Source organism: Peromyscus eremicus, chromosome 1, assembly GCF_949786415.1.
Source record: "Peromyscus eremicus chromosome 1, PerEre_H2_v1, whole genome shotgun sequence".
Taxonomy (NCBI): Eukaryota; Metazoa; Chordata; class Mammalia; order Rodentia; family Cricetidae; genus Peromyscus; species Peromyscus eremicus.
Window position 1 is genome coordinate 5,809,418 of NC_081416.1, and position 18,565 is coordinate 5,827,982.

Here is an 18,565-nt window from a genome sequence, read left to right on the forward strand (position 1 = left end):
AAAACAGTCTATGGCTATCACCTCCAACTCTCATTTGACATCCCAGGAACGTACGTAATTACAAGCATCCATTTAATTGTGGGGTTAGAAGAGGAAAGAAACTTCTAGCAGATGTCAGCCTTCTTCCTACATGCCTTATTTATACCATGAGAAGTTAAGACATTTCCACCAATCAAGGTTCCAAATGTGGTTTTACAGAAATAAATTATGTTCTGATATACACACATACAACTGAGGCCTAGCTCACTAAATAATAAATAATCAATTATAACGAGCTACCAAATCAGGAGGTGGCCTGAAATTTGACAAAATGCATCTTAAGGTTTTTCTACTTCAAATTATTTTGCAATTTTTAGAGATTCTGAGTAATGTAGAGGCCGAACAGACTAATGGGTAACATTTTGTGATAGCGTAAATAAAAAATGTATGAATTATCTCCTGCTTTGCATAATTCTACCTGTCATGAATTCATTATAAAAATATGTCTTTCATTAATTATTTCAAAAGTCTGAAGTCCAGCTCATGATATAAATATATAGAAGGAAATAGATATTCTAATAAGGCTGAGCTACCTTCTCAGGAGGCTAATTTATAGACTTTCAGAGCCTACGATGTGCTAGGAAAGTGCATTAAAAATATATGTTGACACATACTTGATGCTGTAGTCTCAGTAAAAACAAATGTTTTCTGTGTCGACTCCACATGCTTTCAAAGCTGTGAGTACACGGCTTAAGTTTAATTTGGGCCTTTCTAAGTTCATTTCTACTCTAGGTTTAGTTAACGAGCTCAGATCAAGTTTTCAATCATCATGGAAAGTGTTACTTTCTAGTACATATCAAAATAATAGGGTAGATGGAAAATTTCAGACCCGTTTCTCTCGCCCGCCTTTTGGCCTCGCTTCCCCTAAAATGCATTTTTTCTAAACAACTGCTTCAGTTCCATCTCTAGTTCCCCCAAACCAGGAAGGATGTATCCTATTAACAGACGCCCACAAGTCTAGCTTCTAACCCAAAACACAGAGCACAGTGGGGGAAGGAAGGCTCGGGAAATTTCCTCATGACCATCACTGTGGTACCGTCATGGGGAAGGAAGAGCTTGTCACACAGACCATATCCAAAGCTAGTCTCCAGGAAAACATATTAAAAGAACTGACAAATACGAGTTTTCGTCATCAAAAGGAAAGAAGGAGAGCATCTACCCTTTGCCCCCAACAAAGGGGTGAACGTCACAGAAAGACACTTACAACGATGTGTGCGGGCGACGGTGAGCGGGCATCCTTGAGGGCTTGTCTGCTCTGGAGGCTTCCTGCCTGGACATCGAGCAGTGGCCATTTCATCTGAAGGTACTGGGAAAAAGAAAACAATTACTTCAGAGGAGGAGAGGACACGAGCTACTCACCTAAGAAATAAGCATTATACATTATTTACATCAGAAAGTTAAAAAAGAAAGAAGAAAAATCTAAAACACGCAACAAAGGAGAAGGTATGAGTACGTTTTCCTGAGAGCCAAAAGTGCAAATGCAAAAAAGTAACATTACTACCAAGCAGAGTCCTGTCTTTGCAGTGTCAGCTATGGGGTGGCTCTGGTAAAGGGGTTCAGGAGCACGAGCTTCTTCAGAGAGAACGAGCGATAGAGGGAAAGAGGGGAGCAATGGAGGGAAGGGGTGCAGGGAGGAAAAGAGGAGGTAAAGGCATGAAGCCAACACAGAACCTCAGCCAGAAAGGTCCTGAACTATCTAGATCAAACCTGCTCTTCCAGTGACCTTCATCTTTAAAACATCACTGAAACACCAACAACCTTCACTTCCTTTCACAACAGAGAGCGAGCGCTCCGTTATGACCAAGCAGCACAGCACTCCTCAACTCATCCCAAAGCTTGGACAACTGAAATCTTTCTTGGCAGCAGAGGCACACCACGGGCACACCACGGGCACACCACGGGCACACCACAGGCACACCACAGGCACAGTGCAATTTATACAATCATTTTAAAAGAACAGTGCAATTCTTCAGTATGGGCAGAATTAACATGAGGGAAAACTGAAAGATGAGTCCATGTATCCCTCCCTGCCTTTCTCCGGAGCAGGAGAGGACACACAACGAGCCAGAGGACCGTGAGCTATCTATCAATTGACCTAATTCATTGTTTAGTTTTACAGATAGGGAAACTGAGGTGAAGCACCCTGCTCAGTATGGAGATGCTCCGAATACCCTAAGGACATGTGACTTTCCTGGGTAATCAGTTGAGGAAGCTGGGCAGGATGCTTGTAAGGACATCAGCCACAGGCTTTGCAATTCTAAATATCATGTGACTAAGCATCAGTAGTGCTTAGAGGGGATATAAAGAACAGTCTCCGCCGGGCGGTGGTGGCGCACGCCTTTAATCCCAGCACTCGGGAGGCAGAGCCAGGCGGATCTCTGTGAGTTCGAGGCCAGCCTGGGCTACCAAGCGAGTCCCAGGAAAGGCGCAAAGCTACACAGAGAAACCCTGTCTCGAAAAACCAAAAAAAAAAAGAACAGTCTCCATCATTCCAGAGACTCAAAGTAAAACGACTAATCTTCATATTCATTTTATAGAAATGGATGCACTTGGGGTGGGGGTGGGGGTCATGGGTCACGGGTGGAGATCAGAGGACAAGCTGTAGGGTCCACTCTCCTTCCACCATGAGTTCTAGGCATCAAATTCATGTCATCAGCCTTGATGGCAAGTACCTTTAACTACTGAACTCCAGAATTTTGTAGTCAATGAACACAGTGGTTTGCTTTGTGTCTGTTCATCTTGCTGAGAATAAGGAGGCACACAAGATGTCGGCCCTTGGGAAGCTCATACTTGTGAGGCAGCTAGCACACACAGAGCGAGGTCAAAGCAGAATGTGGGCAGCCATGCCCAGGTCATGCCAAGAAAGATGGTAGAATTTCTGAAAAACATACTGTACCGAGTAGATGTAGCTAAGTCTTTAAAATTTCCATAGAAAGAAAAGACAGCAAAGGACTGTCCAGGAAAGGCTTTGCTCAGCCTCCATGTGGGAACAGAGAGGTCAAACAAGAGTATGGTGCTCAAAGATATGCCTGTTTGGCAAATTAAAACCAAGCGTGGTTATACTAAGGTGGAATGATTCGGAGCCCATCAGCTACTGCACAAGTACGCCGTCTGCTTTTCCTGCCTCGATCCACACAAGGTAGCTTCATCTTTTACAGCTGGAGACTTTTAGCAAGAAGCCTCTGGTAAAGTTTAGCTTGACAAGATCTTCCATCAAAGTTGTTTCTACCTATCTCTAGCTGTCATTTATTAATTGAAGGGGTTGCCATATCTGTGATGGAAGACTAGATCTGCCCGAATACTGAAGAGCATTAGGAGTCCGGGCATTGAATCCTAGCAAGACCCTCCCATTCATCCTTATAACCAAACCACTTCCAAAGTGGAGCCAGGATAACCCTAAGTTTAAAACCACTGGAAACAGAATTTCCAAGGTATCCCCAGCCCTGTCTCCGAGCCAGGAGGCTCTGGGAATCTATTTTGCCCTGCTCGCCCTGACTTCTTCCCATTCACACTTGCCACATAACTACAGGGGCTGCATCGGTCAAAACCACTCAATAGAGTCATTTCCTTGAGGCCAACCAAAAATGAACACTGGCCAACACTACCTCTCCATCTCACGAGAACCCACAGACAAAACTGCAAAGTTGAATAGACACACCCACACCTCCTGCTGGGCTCCAACGGAAGGGTCTGATGGGTGGGCAAGTTTTCATCCTTGACCGTCGGTAAAGGAGATCTGCTTGCATCCTGATGCCAGCTCTATTGAGTTAGAACATTTAGGCTTGGTTTAAGGTGGCAGACTTGCCCTGAGGAACCCACCCAAGAACTGTCACACTCAGAATGCAGTATCAACTCAGAGACTTCTAATTCTTAGTGTACATAAAAGCTTCATTGTGTTCCAATCTCCATAGGCTACCTGCACCACATATTTTTATGAGCCTACATTTCAGCGCTCTGAGCCTACAATACACATAATTTTCAATTATGTCAGGGCAGGCCAGGACCGCTGCCTATATAACATTACTGGTTGGAGGAAATGAGAGTCACCCCTGCTGCCCAGAGAGAGCTAACCAAATCCAGATGGTGGAGGACAGCCCCTGGCCCTACCACTGGCAGGGACTCCTCAATGACAACCTCAAATGCTCCTTTTGGGTGCAACCTGATACCGCTGAACAGCTAGGCACCCACAAATCCATGCCCACTCCTAGAATCTTAACCAGCATGCTGGATGACAGGGTTCCTTTTGGGAAAGCAAGTATTATGTTGAGATTTTTATTTTAAAAGAAGTTATTAACTTCTCCCAAAAGTGACTCTCCCCAGTTCCTTCGTCTTCCACTATTGGTCCTGATTAATAGGGAAAATAAATAAATAAATGGAAGAAGAAGGAAATTAGGTACAATTACAGCCTAAAGGAAAATCTCTTCCTTCCTGGAGACATTAAGCCGTGAGAAATTCTGTTCTGCTGAATTTTAAAGGAAGACGCACAGTGGAGAGTGGAGTCTCAGAAGGGCTGAACACTCACTGTCTCACTTGCCCAACATTTCCACTGCAGCTTTATACCCTTTGGGGGGAAATATCTCCACCATCCTACAAGAAAAACACTAGGCTCCTGCTCGCTTCCTCTCTAGCTGCTCCACATGGAAATTATGAATTGCCTACAAAAACATTAAACTTTTCAACAAACGGCAATCAAATGGGGCTGAGGGAATTCCTACATTGAGAACTGTTGAAATGGGGTCTGCTCGCCTTTCATTTAGTCAAAAAAATAATAATACTAATAAGGCCATCTTGGCTTAAGCATTTCATCTTTTGTTTAATAATCATGTTCTGATCTTGCCCCATTAGGCGCTCCTCCAAATCGTATTTTACACCGTGGCTCTAGGAGATGAGGCTTAAGCTTTGGACCTGTGGGCGAAGGCTCACAGTCAACATACACCGCCAAGGGCCTAAAAGGAATCAGAGCGCAAAAGCCTGCTGAATTGTCAGCAAAAAGGTAGAGCCAAGGAGAACTCTCAGTCAGTAATGTGCTTGCCATGCAAGTATGAAGACTCAAGTTCAAGTCCCATGAACTTCAAAAGCAGGGCACACCCGCAAAATGAGTGCTGGAGAGGCAGGGGCAGAAGGACCCCCTGAGCCTCACAGTCCAACCAAATCCTAGAACCCCAAGTTCAGTCTGAGATCCTGTCTCAACATAACAACAGCAATGCGGACAGTGATTGAGGCAGACACCTAAAGTCAACCACTAATCTCCACATGTATACACAAGCACATGCACCCCATCCACACACACACACATACACACACACACACACACACACACATACACACGAGAAGAAAAAATAATGTAAGCCTCTCTAATTCCCTTCCTTCTTCCACTTCCCCCAACAGAAGGAAAAAAGCAAATGCAGATGGGAAGATCCCAACAGAAGCTTTCTGAGCCACCAGAGGCTCAGACAGACCAGACGCCAGAATCTGTTCCCACGGGTCACCTGCATCCTCGGGGACCCCACCATCGGAACCTGCTACTTTATAGCTGCTACTGGGGCCTGGGTGCGTGTCCCTAAACAAACAGAAGGACTCAGAGCACAAGGACAATAATGACAAAGTTGCCGGGAAAATTCACATCCTTAATTAAACACTGGCAAGGCTTCCCAGCACTTGCTTTCATTCACCGGCCCCACAGATGGACAGGCGAGTGGAGATTGCCCCCACCCCCTTATTTATTCAGGGCAGGGCTTGTCAGATAGTAAATATCTCAGGCTCCGTGGTCCATGACCATGCTCGCCAGTGTAACTTGAAAGCAGCCCCGGGCAAGCATGGATGTGTTGGGTTATGTTACAACATTATGTTATGTCATGTTATGGCTGCATGCACTCTGATAAAGTGTATTTAAAGGACACTGATACTGAACTTTCTGTATCTAGGGATACTATTCTTCTCGTGTGTTTTTTTTTCATTTTTTAAGATATATTTATTTATTATGTATTCAGTGTTCTGCCTGCATGTATGCCTGCAAGTTCATTTTATTTTTTAATTGCATGCCTATGTGTGAGTCTGTGGGAGGTAAGTGCACATGAGTACAGGCACAGAGGTCAGAAGAACACCTCAGATCCCTGGAATCTGAGCCACCTGACATGGATGCCAGTTCTCTAGAAGATTTCTTGAATCATTTAAAAATAATAAAACTCAAAAATAAGAAATTAATTCACTAATTAAGACAATGTTGTTCTTCACTTTCAAGCCATCTGAACACAGAAGCAAGCCAATAGTGAGCTCCAGGTGCAAAGCCAGTCATCTCTGGCTGGAGTAAGTCTAGAAAAAGTGGATACCACCCTTGTATAAGTCTTTGGTCTGGACATTCAAATACAGTCATGTCAGAAAGTATGTTCAGTGGCTCAAAGGCCACATTTTAGATTGAAACGTCACTGGTAGACTCATGTTTTGAAGATTATAAAAGAAATTGAGCAGGACATGGTGGCTCACACCTTTAATCCCAGGTGGATCTCGGGAGTCCAAGGCCAGCCTGGTCTACATAGCAAGTTCCAGGACAGCCAGAGATACCTAGTGAGATCCTCTGTCAAACAAAACAAAACAACAACAAAAATCTGAGCCCTCCAGCCAAAGCACTCAATCACACATAAGACTACCATTCCAAAGAAGTCATTACCTCTACTGTCCAAGATGGAGGTTCTAGAAACCACTGAGCAATTCTGACTGAGTAAGGGTTCATCACCTCCCAGAGACAGTGTATCACATAACATCAGATCATGCCCAAGAGAGCAACAGGTGGGCCGTCCTCAGGGCACAGAGAAACGATCTCAGAGCTTCAAGAACTTTCTCCAGAACTTTCCCATATGACAAGTCTGGAATGAAGCCCCATGGTGCCCACTCTACCCTCCACCAACCAATCAACAGATGCCATTAGCCATGGGCTTACACAAAAGACAGTGTTCAAGGGTTGGTAGAGGGAAAGTGAGGAAACACTTTGTTCAGGGCAAGTGAAGCCAGGGGTTAGGGAGGTGGCTCGATTTGGTAAAGGGCCAGCTTCGCAAGGACAGGGCCTGGACTCACTGCCAGGAGCTTGACAGCAGCAAAGCATGGTGGTGAACACAACTCCTGTTCGAGGAGGGAGACACTGGATCCCTGAGGCTTGCTGACCAACTAGCCTGGCCTATTTGGTAAGTTCTAGGCCAGTAAGAGACCCTGTCTACAAAAGGTGGGTGGGTCCCGAGGAACAACGCCAGAGTTTGACCTCTTGCCTCGGTGAGCACTCCACACACAAACACAGAGGCACACACAGACATGAAGGTGAAATTGCCTTGTCCATGAAATAAAGTTCTACAGTCAGCCGTCACTCAAGGTAATTAGTAAGAACAAGTGACAGCAAGCCTTTTTCAACTCAAGCTGATTCTGACTAGGACAGTCTATTTCTCAGGAAATCTAATTAGTTGGATCCATCTTCACAGTGGATCCCTAATGGATCCCTCTGACAAGATCTCCTAGCACACTGGCACCAGGAAGTTGTAAATGTCTTGTTTCTAATAAAATGTCTGGCACGTCCCAAAGGGAGGGAAGGGTCACCCATGGTCCAACGTGTCCAAAATCATGAAGTCTTCCCTTCAAAGCAGCATGGGCCAGATGCTGACTCTCCTGCCAACAGGCAACACAGGACAGGAAGAGCAGTGACTACGTACCAAATCTTATGAAAGAAAAGGCTGCCAGAAGCCACTTAGCACAGAGAAGAAAGTACCAGAATAAGAAAATGGGCTGTTGGAGTATCTTCCCAATAGTAATCATCACTGGGCCTCTTCAGGAGGTCAAGTTATAAGGAACAATACACACACACACACACACACACACACACACACACACACATGCACTCATACATATACACATACATACTCACATTCACACAGACACACACACAAACACAGGCATGCACAGCTCACACAGACACATACACTCACACAGACACTCACATATACCCAACAGACATATATACACTCATACACAAGCACATATAACTCACACAAACACATGCACACATGTCTCATTGCTACTTCATAACTATAATTTTGCTACTGTTATGAATTATAATGTAAATATCTGATATGCTGAGGAGTCGTGACCCACAGGTTGAGAACCACTGGTATAGGAGATTACAACCTCCAGAGCTGGTTCTATTGCAAACAATCCACAGTGGTTGTATTTTTAAAGGTTTTATTTGCCTATAAAGCATGATAAGATACAGACATCTGTGTTTCCGGTTTGGGATTCAGCATGATGAACACACACTATAGAAACACCAAGGAGAAGAACCCCAGACTGAAGCTGAATGCTCTCTAAAGTTAAACCAGGAATGGGGGGGGGGGGGGGCACGAGAACTGGTGAGCTCGGAGGTTTGGTTGGGTCGTCTTTGGTTTTGTTCATTTTTAATAAAACCCAACACAGCAGGAACTCAAGGACCTTCTGTTAAAAGCACAGTCCCATTCTCACAGAAAATGACCATGAGAAAAGCCACACACAGACGCCAGGATCCAACAGCATTAGCTTTCATCATTCATGGTAAAGATGTTAAATGAAATCCTGTGGTTGGCTTCTGTCACAACGATATAATAGTACTCAATAATATCACTCGGCACTGAGGTACCTTAGCAGTGACCACTACATCACCAATAATCCTATGAGATAGAGGAGAAGAGGATACAGAACTAACGTTTGTACAAGAAGGAAAATGGGACCTAGCTTGCTACAAGTCACAAGGCTAGTCACATGGCAGACAAGTACACAGGGCTTCAGGCCACCCACTTCCTTGACTCCATCCGGGCTCGTTTCCTAACTCCCCTCTGCCTTCCCTGCTTTTCTACCAGGTGTCTGTGCCCACCAAGCACCAACCAGAGAAAAGAGCCATGGATGCTGAGCCAATGCTTCAAGTACCCAAATCCCTGATCCAGGTTAGAGGACATGAGCTCTCCCAAGTCATGGTGTACAGCCTCCAGCCAGAGCCACACAGGTAGCTCCCTGAGCACCGACAGCTGGTGATTAACTGACCTCTTGCCTGCAAGGTCCTGCAGGAACCTCCCGTGAACAGGCAGACCAGAGACAGGCCACCTTTAGGCAGAAAACATTTACAATCTCTCGTTTTAAGATCAACCAATTGTAGCCACCACAATTTTTATTACTTATAAAAAGGCCAAGAACAGTCAAGTTAATTGGAATGTCTGACTTTAGTGCCCATGTCTCCACAACACGCAGAGAGAGACACAGGCCATCTGCAGAAGAAACCGGAAGACACAGAGAAGCCTAGGGAGTGAACGTGGGTCCTGCTAGGAGCTAAGCAGAATGTTGGATGCCCTGTAACTAAAAGACACCCTTAGTCTTTAGAATATTAAAACCAGATAACTGAAGTGTGGTATGGAAATTTAAAATGGAATATTATCCAATGAGAAAATCAGACAGCATATTGACTCATGCTATATCCTGGGTGGTCCTTGATACATCATGTGCTATTCTAAAGAGGGTAGACAAAAAGGCAGGGGGACATACGTATTATTTCATTTATATAAAGCACTCAGGAGTGGAGGAGAAAGGGGTGGGGAGTACCAGCTAGGAGAAATGGCATTTCTTTATGAATGATGAAAACTCCCAGAAATAGAGTGCCAGTGTTCATACGGCCCTGTGAGTGTTCTAAACACCAGTGAATTGTGAACTTTATTTTAAAGATTTATTTGTATGTCCCTGTGTGTGTTTGTGTATGTGCATGTGCGTGTGTGCGCGTGCACACATGTGAAAGTATCCACAGAGGCCAGAAGAGGGCGCCTGATTCCCTGGAGCTGGAGTTATAGGAGGTTGTGTGCTGTCACAGGTCGTAGGAATCAGACTCTGGGCAACAGCGGCTCTTACCTGTTTGGCCATCTTGCCAACTCTGACTGTGTGCTTTGAAGAGATATATTTTGAGGTATGGGAATAATATCTCAATTTGTTGAGGCACTGAGTCTTTTGATGGTTGTCCCACCACCACAGCTGAGACACAGCGGAAGGGGAGAACACCCTCCCACCCTCCATGCCATACTATATCAGAGATGAGACAGGGAAAAAGGAAGCTGTTTCCCAATGGGACTGTGGTCAGCTGGGTTTCTGGGAGGAGAAGTACAAAGGCAAGAGCCACAGAGCACAGTCTACCTTGGATGAAAGACGATGCTGTTGAGGAGGAATGGAAGAGCATGGTTGCTGGGCTGAAGGGTACATGGCTAGAAACCTGGAGGAATGGCCAAGTCAACAGACTCACAGGTCATTCTGATGTGCACCAGCTCCCTCCCATGGACGATGGGCCAGCAAGATGGTTCTGTGGGTAAAAGCACTGCTACCATGCCTGGCCATGACCCCAGGACCCACACAGGGGGAGAACTGACTCCCACAGCTGTCCTCAGACCCACACGCACTCCCCATGGCAGGTCAATCAGGCTACGTAATAAAGTAAAAAATAAAAATGAAAAACTTACAGAGACAAGCCACAGAAACAAAATGAAGGGGGAAATTACATAGTGGAGACAGTTAATATTCAGAATTTTTTTCTTCAGTTATTCAGGGAACTTAAAACTACAGCTCTCTCATAGATACAAGTGACCTGAGAGGTAGAGAAAGTGAGTGATGGGGTCTTGCTCTCCTGAGATTTTAGTTTTAATTTTTAAATTATTCAGTTGCTGCTGGTTTGTTTTGTTATTTTTTTTTTAATAAAAACTTTTCTTAATTTCTTTTTTGGAGCGTTCAAGGCTTAAAATTTTCCAAGTACAGTCTCTTGCCCCATTCCATATTCGGCCCATTCCCCATGACAAAAGATCATCCAAAACCGGCAGTGGGTGAGGGAACTGACTCACTTCAGTCCGTCTGCATAGAAAACTAGTACAAGGCAACCGGACCCCAGCTTCCAACTCCAGCTGAAATTGCAACCCTAAATGCATTTTCCTTGACAGTTTTTTTCCCTTGTCTCATCTGAAAGGGGTCAGTGGCTCCAGGGAGGTCTCCCCTTCCCAACTTTCATTGTCAGTTTCTAGCTGTGACGGGCTTGTAGCAATGACGCTTCCTAACCCTACACCCAGGGAAGCCTGGGGTCAGCAGCGCCTCTGGTTAATTTTGCACTGGGAAGAAAGAGCCCCAGGTCTGGGTAGAGATGTCTGACCTTCTACAGGCCCCCGACCCCCCTGCCTGCTCATCTCTGCTGCCTCAGCCAGAGCCGCCTGCCACTCAAGTATCGTCTTGCTGTAACAAATTACTCCTAACCCAGGATTACTGCTCTTTCCAAATCCCTCCTAGAGAGCAAGGAAATAAACATTCTCTCCCAGGACTCTGCCCCACTTGTTCCCCTGGATGGTAATCCCCAGCTCTATTTGCTTCTCCTGCGAGCTTCATCTGGGAGGTCTACCAGGTCAGCTAGGCCATCCTGGCCCACTCTGCTCTCAGGCGTAAACTGAATGTCTCAATTGTCCACCGGGCACAGACGAGGATGAAGGCGGCGGGCTTTCTGTCCCCAGACACCCCTCACGATGGCTCTCTCCGCCCACACACTTCGATCTGCCTACAGACCGGACTGCCCTGATTTTAAGTCACCCCAAATTCCTTCCTAGCAGTCCACAAGGATGAGCACCCAGCTGCTCTGTGCAGGCTAACACCCTGTGCCTAGGAAGCAGGGCTATGCCCCAGGGGTGACAGAGCATCTGGGGGGCAGGCTTAATGGGGTAAAGGGCCAGAGGAAGGGGCTGGGTTGCAGGCTGCAGTCAGAAGTACCCTTGGGCCCTGGGCCGGTGGCTTCCCTTCATAAACTAGCAGGAGATATTTCGAGCACAATAAGCTCATTGGGAAAAGGAAATACAGTTCTGCTCGCTTCCAAGTCACCTCTGAAACACTGGGAGATTCCGGGTACTTCAGACACGTAGGGCTGTTCAGGATTTTCTAATTGTATACACAGCCGGGCTGGTATATGGTGAGGAGCAAAGGGCAGAACAATGGATCTTATAATCAAAGTGGGCGGTAAGGAGATAAGGATCACAGGGGCTGCTGTAAGTGTGACTTTCAAAGAGGGGGCAGCACATGGCTGCCAGCAAGCGCCTTGACACATGATCAACAAGGAACACACATCGCACGCCTGCCTCCCCCAGAGAACAAACCCTGGCTGGAGAGGGAGAAGAGGAGGCGCCAGGAGCGTGGTCCAGAGTTCCAGCTTCATGTCCGCATGTGTGGGCAGGGGCTGACCACGCTCCACTCCTGAGGACAAACGGCCTCTTTAGACCAACTTTTCCTCTTCCTTTACGTTTGAGTCCTTAAGAGAACTTAGCTGGAGAAGGAGCAGTGGCCATTTGAAGTTAACCATTAGCTGACCAAGAGCACCAAGATCGGTTCTTCCTCCCGCCTGGGGTCTTCACTATTTATAGCAAGAGAATTTCCCAGGCTTTGGTTTATTTGTGATCCCAACCAGCCATGAACACAGAACCTGGCTGGCCCCATGTACTTCCAGAGCTCCCAAGGATCCAGCAGACAAAGACACAGAGAGGGCCTCGGGCCAAAGAGGGCTTGGCCTTAGATCTATCCTTTTAACCACACATGGCTCCTGGGCTTTCTCTTCCAGCCCAAACCACAGCCCCTACACACACACACACACACACACACACACACACACACACACACACACCCCTCTTCTTTCTCCATCATGGAGTTGACTAACAAGGTTTTAGAAGAAACAGACTGAATAAAAATATGTTAAAACTTCTCTAGAGATGGGGCCACACCACAGAGGCAGAGGGCTTGCTTAGTCTGTATGAGGCCCTGGGTTCCACCTCCATCCCTGGGGGATGGGGCAGAGAGGCAGGGGGTTCCTCTCTAATTCTATCCTGGGTGACACCGCAGAATGGTGGCCCATACAGGCTTAGGGGTATGAGGGCTCGGTGGAAATCTGGGTGCATGGTACTTCGAAGGCTCCCTGAACACAGAGCTTCACTTTTGTCAGCTTCTGGATCCTTGCCTGTAACATGAAGATAACAATGTGGGGGTAACAGCACTCCCTCACAGGGTATCTAAGAGTCAGAGAACTAGGCTCCATGAGGCATGAGCTAGGTTTACACATGTAAGTTCATGAATACTGGAAGGAAATACCCATTTGATATGCACACACAGAATGTGCTCAGATGCCAGACTGTCCAGGTTGTGCACTTGATTAAGCAACTAGCTGACAATCCAGCATTCTTGCCCACATGCAAATGGGCAGGTCAGAAATTATTCCTTCAGTTGTTTCAAATAGATCTTACCTTCTCTCTTTCTGCTCAGAAATGGGCCTGGCCTTGAGAATTCGACACCAATTGTCTAAAGTCCCCTAGTCACCTGAGTGGAGGCAGGCCCACTCGGTTTATGAAGTTTAATGAGGTCCCAGCTGTAGAATTGGCAAGCACGGCCCAGTGCCGACTGAGATACAAGTGAGTTAGCATCACACAACCTACAGGACCTCTAGAGTGACCTACTGCAGACACACACGCACAGAGTGTCACACTGACACCAGCCGAGAGAAGAAGTGCTGCCTCAGCAAATTTTCCTTTCCACCCGTGTGCCAGGGAACGCCCCGAGGAGTCCAGTCCTCACCACCACAGTGTCTCCTTGCTCTCAGAGCACTGAGCCTTCCCCACCCTCTGCACCTGGATTAATTGGGCCCACGGTTAGGAATAGTACCTAAAGACAAGAATAAGTCCAGCAGCTTACAATCACTCAGAGGCAGATTCAACCCAAGTCGTCCAACTCCATCCACTCACCAAAACCACCGATTGAGCATCTAATCTAACACATGCCAAATGCTGCCATTCAAAAAAGCTGGATACTTTAAGAAAGGACACTGAAGGTGACCATCTAAAGGCAGGTAACAGAGGTTTCCTTGTCAGTAAAATGAGAATACAAACAAGCAGCCATCTCTTGGGGATCCTGTGGAAATCAAAGGCTTGGCAAGGGGTCTGGTGCCTGGTGAGTGCTCCATAAATGCCAGCTATTATATTATTAGCTCGCTATTATATTTCAATTAATATAATCAGCATCATCTGAAAATCCCTTGAGTCACTGCAAGATGCTAAATCACCTAAACAGTAAGTACCAGACAGATACACTGCATAGTGCCCCAAGGGGCAAAACACTTCCCTAGGTAAAAAAAAAAAAGTATCAAACACATTCTAGCTAACTAGCCTCCAGCTCTTCCCGCCCCACGCCATATTCGCTCATCCACCCAGACTTCTGATTAAGTGGGATGCTCCTCTTTGTCTGTTTGGGCTATTCCCGGGTCCCCCAAGTTCAGCTACAGGCCCAGCACTCTAATTTTCTCCTGGTCTCTCTTCCTGCAACCGACTCCTGCACTTAGAGATTCGGTGCAAATGTTTGCAAAACCATCTGCATTCTGACTCATGCCCAAACGCTGCATAGAGCAGGTACACAGGGCACAGGCGGGCACATGGGGGCACAGGCTGGCTCACAAACTGGGGCTTCGCAGTGCACTGGGTTCAACACAGCAGCAGCTGCTCAAGGCCACACAGAAGCCACAGCAGCTCATCAACCAGGAGAGGGTCTGCAATGTGCACAGAACAAAAGGGGAAAGGCAAAGAAAACTCGCAAAGGAAGCCTGTCACTCTTCTCCCAGGCCATGCGTCGATTCTTGGCTTTCTCTCCTTCATCTTCCCTCCAAGACGCCAATAAGACTTAAAGCCCAAGCTATTACAAAGATTGTCTCAAGGAGGGTACACAACTGGGGAAGAGAATTTCAAAAAATCGTGGGGTACCCTGGTTTGACACCGTAAGGCATAAAAACAAGGGTCAACCATTTAGCACCCAGTGTCTAAGAGACTGCCAACCCCTTTCAATCCAAAGCCTGGCATGGATTTCTTCTGCATGGGCCATGGTTGCCAAGCATGGGGAATGCAGAATCCAGCCAAGGGAGACGGGGAAATGCCCAGAACGAACCCGTGTGGGAATGGAGTTCAAAGTGTAGCTTACAGAGGGAAATCAGGGAAGCTCTAGTGTGATTCTCAGCCACCAGCAACTTCCTAAAAGAATACTTAACCCCTGAGCCTTGGTTTCCTCTTCTATCATATGGTAGATAAAAACTCTGTCAATCATCACATGGTCAGTGATCAAGAAACATCAGCTCTCTTAGGACACAGCTGTCGTTATTAGGTTGACATTTGCTACATTTGATGAGTTGGGCAATAATGTCAATAAGATCTTTTAGTTCCTCTTGCTGTCCAACAGGGCAGTGTGCCATCTGAAATTCATTCCCTAGGGAGCTGGTTGTGGCGGCGTGTGTCCCATAACCCCAACACTCGGGGGCTGAAGCAGAAGGGTCTGGAGTTCAGTGAGCGCACATAAACTTTGTCAGAAGGAAGGTAGGGGTAGAGAGTGAAGGTTAGAGTAATAGGGGGAAAGGAAGAAAGGGGGAGGGAGGGGAGAGGGCATAGGGTAGGGAAGAGAGGGGAGGGGAGGGTTGGGGTTATTTTCTAAGAGGCAGAAACCAAAAGGGAAACTGAGCAGTAGGAAAATGCAAAGCAGCAAGAGGAAGGATTAGAACGTCCGCAGTCTCACTGTGAAGAGCGCCCTGTGATATTCTACCCAATTTTTTCCCCAATGAACATTCCAGAAACAGGGAGAAGACCGCTCAACCAGCCTAATGTCTTGGGACTAGATATGAAGGTTCTAAGGGCAGATACATGCTCCTCTCACTGGAACCCTGTGAAGGCATGGACCATCTCTTTAAGCCCCAGTGAATATTGAGCAAATGTGTACTCATCCCAGAGCCTGAGGGCCAGGTGCCCTGCATGGCCAATCCCAGCCCTCACCCAACTTGCTATATGGAGGTGAGCAGAGACTCAGTCTCCTTGACCCTCAGTTATTACAAAATAATTCCCCCTCACTAAGCGGTAGCTTGTGGCAGAGCCTCGCGATTCATTTAGTGTGGATTCCCTTCTCTGTGCTACATGCCCTCGCCACTAGAAAAGTCTTGGTCATCACATTCATAAAACAGAGATAATGATGATACCCCACAGGGAGGGCTCTGGTGAAAACCAAAGAAGTGTCTACCTGAAACCACGTGGACCATAGAGCACCGGAAAGCTCAGACTGTCACTAGTATAGAAACACACCTGTCCCCACAGGCAGCACTGGAATTTGCTGCCATCATCTTGGTGGCAAAGCATGCTCCTTCAGGCAAAGCCAGCCTGGTCCTCCAGCCTGAGGCAGGGACATGGAAATGGGGTGTAAAGGGGAGCTGGGCTACAGGCAGGAAGGTAACCACACAGCCTGAAGTAGAGTCCACACACACCCAGTGATGGACAGAGAGGCTTTCTGCAGCCTCAAAGATGGTGTCCATGGGCTTCTAGTCGGCTGCCTGCCCCTTAGCATGAAGGTCGCTGCTTCTGCCTCCCATTCTACTCCAGCCGTCAATCAGGGGTGTTCTTAGGTCTTAACAGCAGGTGACATGGGTGCTGAGGTGAGTGACAAGGTGACACGTTTGCCCTGACTGCCCTCATTATCTTCAGGCTACAGTGATTCATTAATGAGAACAACACAGTGTACATACCAACTTCTAAAACACTTCCCTCGGGCCACAGCTCTCCCAATATTTTAAGGGCCAACCATCTATTCACCACCTATCACTCCTGTTTTTAGAGAAGGGCAAAGGTGACGTTTCTGCACACCACCAGCTCAAACTTCTACAACAAAGAAACTTACAAAAGGTTCCGGCCTGTTTGCAACAAAATGGAATCTGGTCTCCCCCGGGTTATCCACAGTTAAAACCATCAAGTGACTCCGTCTATGGTTTACTTTTTGTTAAGGAGCAGGTGTGAGATCTGGCTGAAATCCACAGGAAAATATGTCGGGCTGCTCATGTGACAGCGTCCACACCTGAAAATCAATATATACAAAGCACCCATCTGTTTACTACTTTAAAAGGGAAAGTGCCACCATTTGACCCTGTCCTCTGGGTGGTAGGATTACAGAGAATTCTTGCCTCTTTAGTCCTTCTAAGATCTTATTTTGACACCTAACTGTCATAGGCATGGTGTAACCCCAGCACTTGGAAAGCGGGGGTGGGAGGTGTCAGGAGTTCAAGGCTAGCCTTGTCTGCTTGAGAAGGGTGTGCGAAAACCATAACTTATAGAGGACATGAGAAGTAACAGGGCCTACCAAGAAAAATGACCTTTAAATTTGGCAAAAAAAAATCCAAATGGGTCAATTGTGCTACCTCAGGGGAGTCCTATGCTCAAGAGACAAGAGGTTCAGTATCAACTCAGGAATTGTACCTACTCCCCCCAAACGCCCTACAAACAAGGACTCATTCCTTTATTACCATATGACCAAGAGACAAGCAGGATGGACTCTAACAACGATTGCCTCACCCCAGACTCCACCAGAACCACAGTTCCAAACCTGTTAGGAGGTCCCTGCAATGTCAACACAAGATGTGTTTACTTCACATTGTCTGTCCACAGTCTGAGGTACATGACATTCTTGTCCCTTGTGGAGACTTCAACAAGGGTGACTAGGTAGACGAGCCAAGTACAAGAATGCTCTACAGGGCTACTCTACCCAAGACAGTTCCAATGTCATGACTCATGGCTCACCAGCCCCAGAAACCTATTGGGTTGTGTCTCACTCTTGAGCCTACCGTGGACCCTGCTCCTACCTGCACATACCTGATGATAGCATCGGCTTCCTAGTTAACACTGCCGCCAATTAGAGCCACACCTTGCTCAAGTACCTTTCTTCAGCAACCAGCACCACGTCAGCAAGCACTTGGTATATAGGAGCTATACAACGGACAGTCTTCCCAAAAGGGGTCCTTCCAACAGAAGGCCTCAAGAGAAAGCCTGCAGGCAATGATCAGGGGTCCTCCACCTATCTTTTAAAGGTTAACAGCCTACAACCTTCACTGCTCAATCCAGCAAGTTTGAAGCATTAACTATCAAAAAGATACAACAGAAAACCGGGCAACACAGCCATGAGAAGCAGCTTGGAATTTAATCACCTCCCCATCTGAAGAAGGCAATCTTCACTGAACACTTTCTATGTGGCAGACACTGGTCAATTGCTCTACAGAGCTTATATAATTTTCACAACCTCGGATGCCATAAATGTACCTGTTACCTCCACAGTCGGGATAAGACTCCAGGATCCACTAGGATCCAGACTTCAGGATCCCAACACTGGGCCTGCTCTGCAATGGGCACCTCAGAACTATGTGTTGACTAACTAAACATCACCTTGCTCAGCTCTCTCCAGCCCTCTTAAACACACGTTCTGAAGACCACATTTTAAGCTCTCTGGTCCTCAGTTTTAATCATCTCTAAAATAAATATAAATAAAACTCCATTTTTACCACTTCTGTAAAAAGAGTAAGATCTAATCAAAAGGTCCAGCCATGAGATTCATTAGTAAGTAATGTGTTTACCACTTTACTGAGAAATCTGACCAGGGCAACAATGCTGGACATCCCAATGAATACATATCT

The 18,565-nt window shown here is 46.6% G+C and overlaps 1 protein-coding gene across 23 annotated transcripts in view; it reads right to left on the reverse strand.

Annotated features, from left to right (window-relative positions):
* The window catches only part of Tcf7l2 (transcription factor 7 like 2), a 194,910-nt gene that overhangs the window by 115,354 nt on the left and 60,991 nt on the right, over window positions 1-18,565 (reverse strand). For all 23 annotated transcript variants that reach the window (XM_059256330.1, XM_059256327.1, XM_059256332.1 and 20 more), the window contains one exon: window positions 1,244-1,345. In XM_059256330.1, the coding sequence (XP_059112313.1) occupies window positions 1,244-1,345 (102 nt within the window). The remainder of the gene's footprint in view (window positions 1-1,243; window positions 1,346-18,565) is intronic.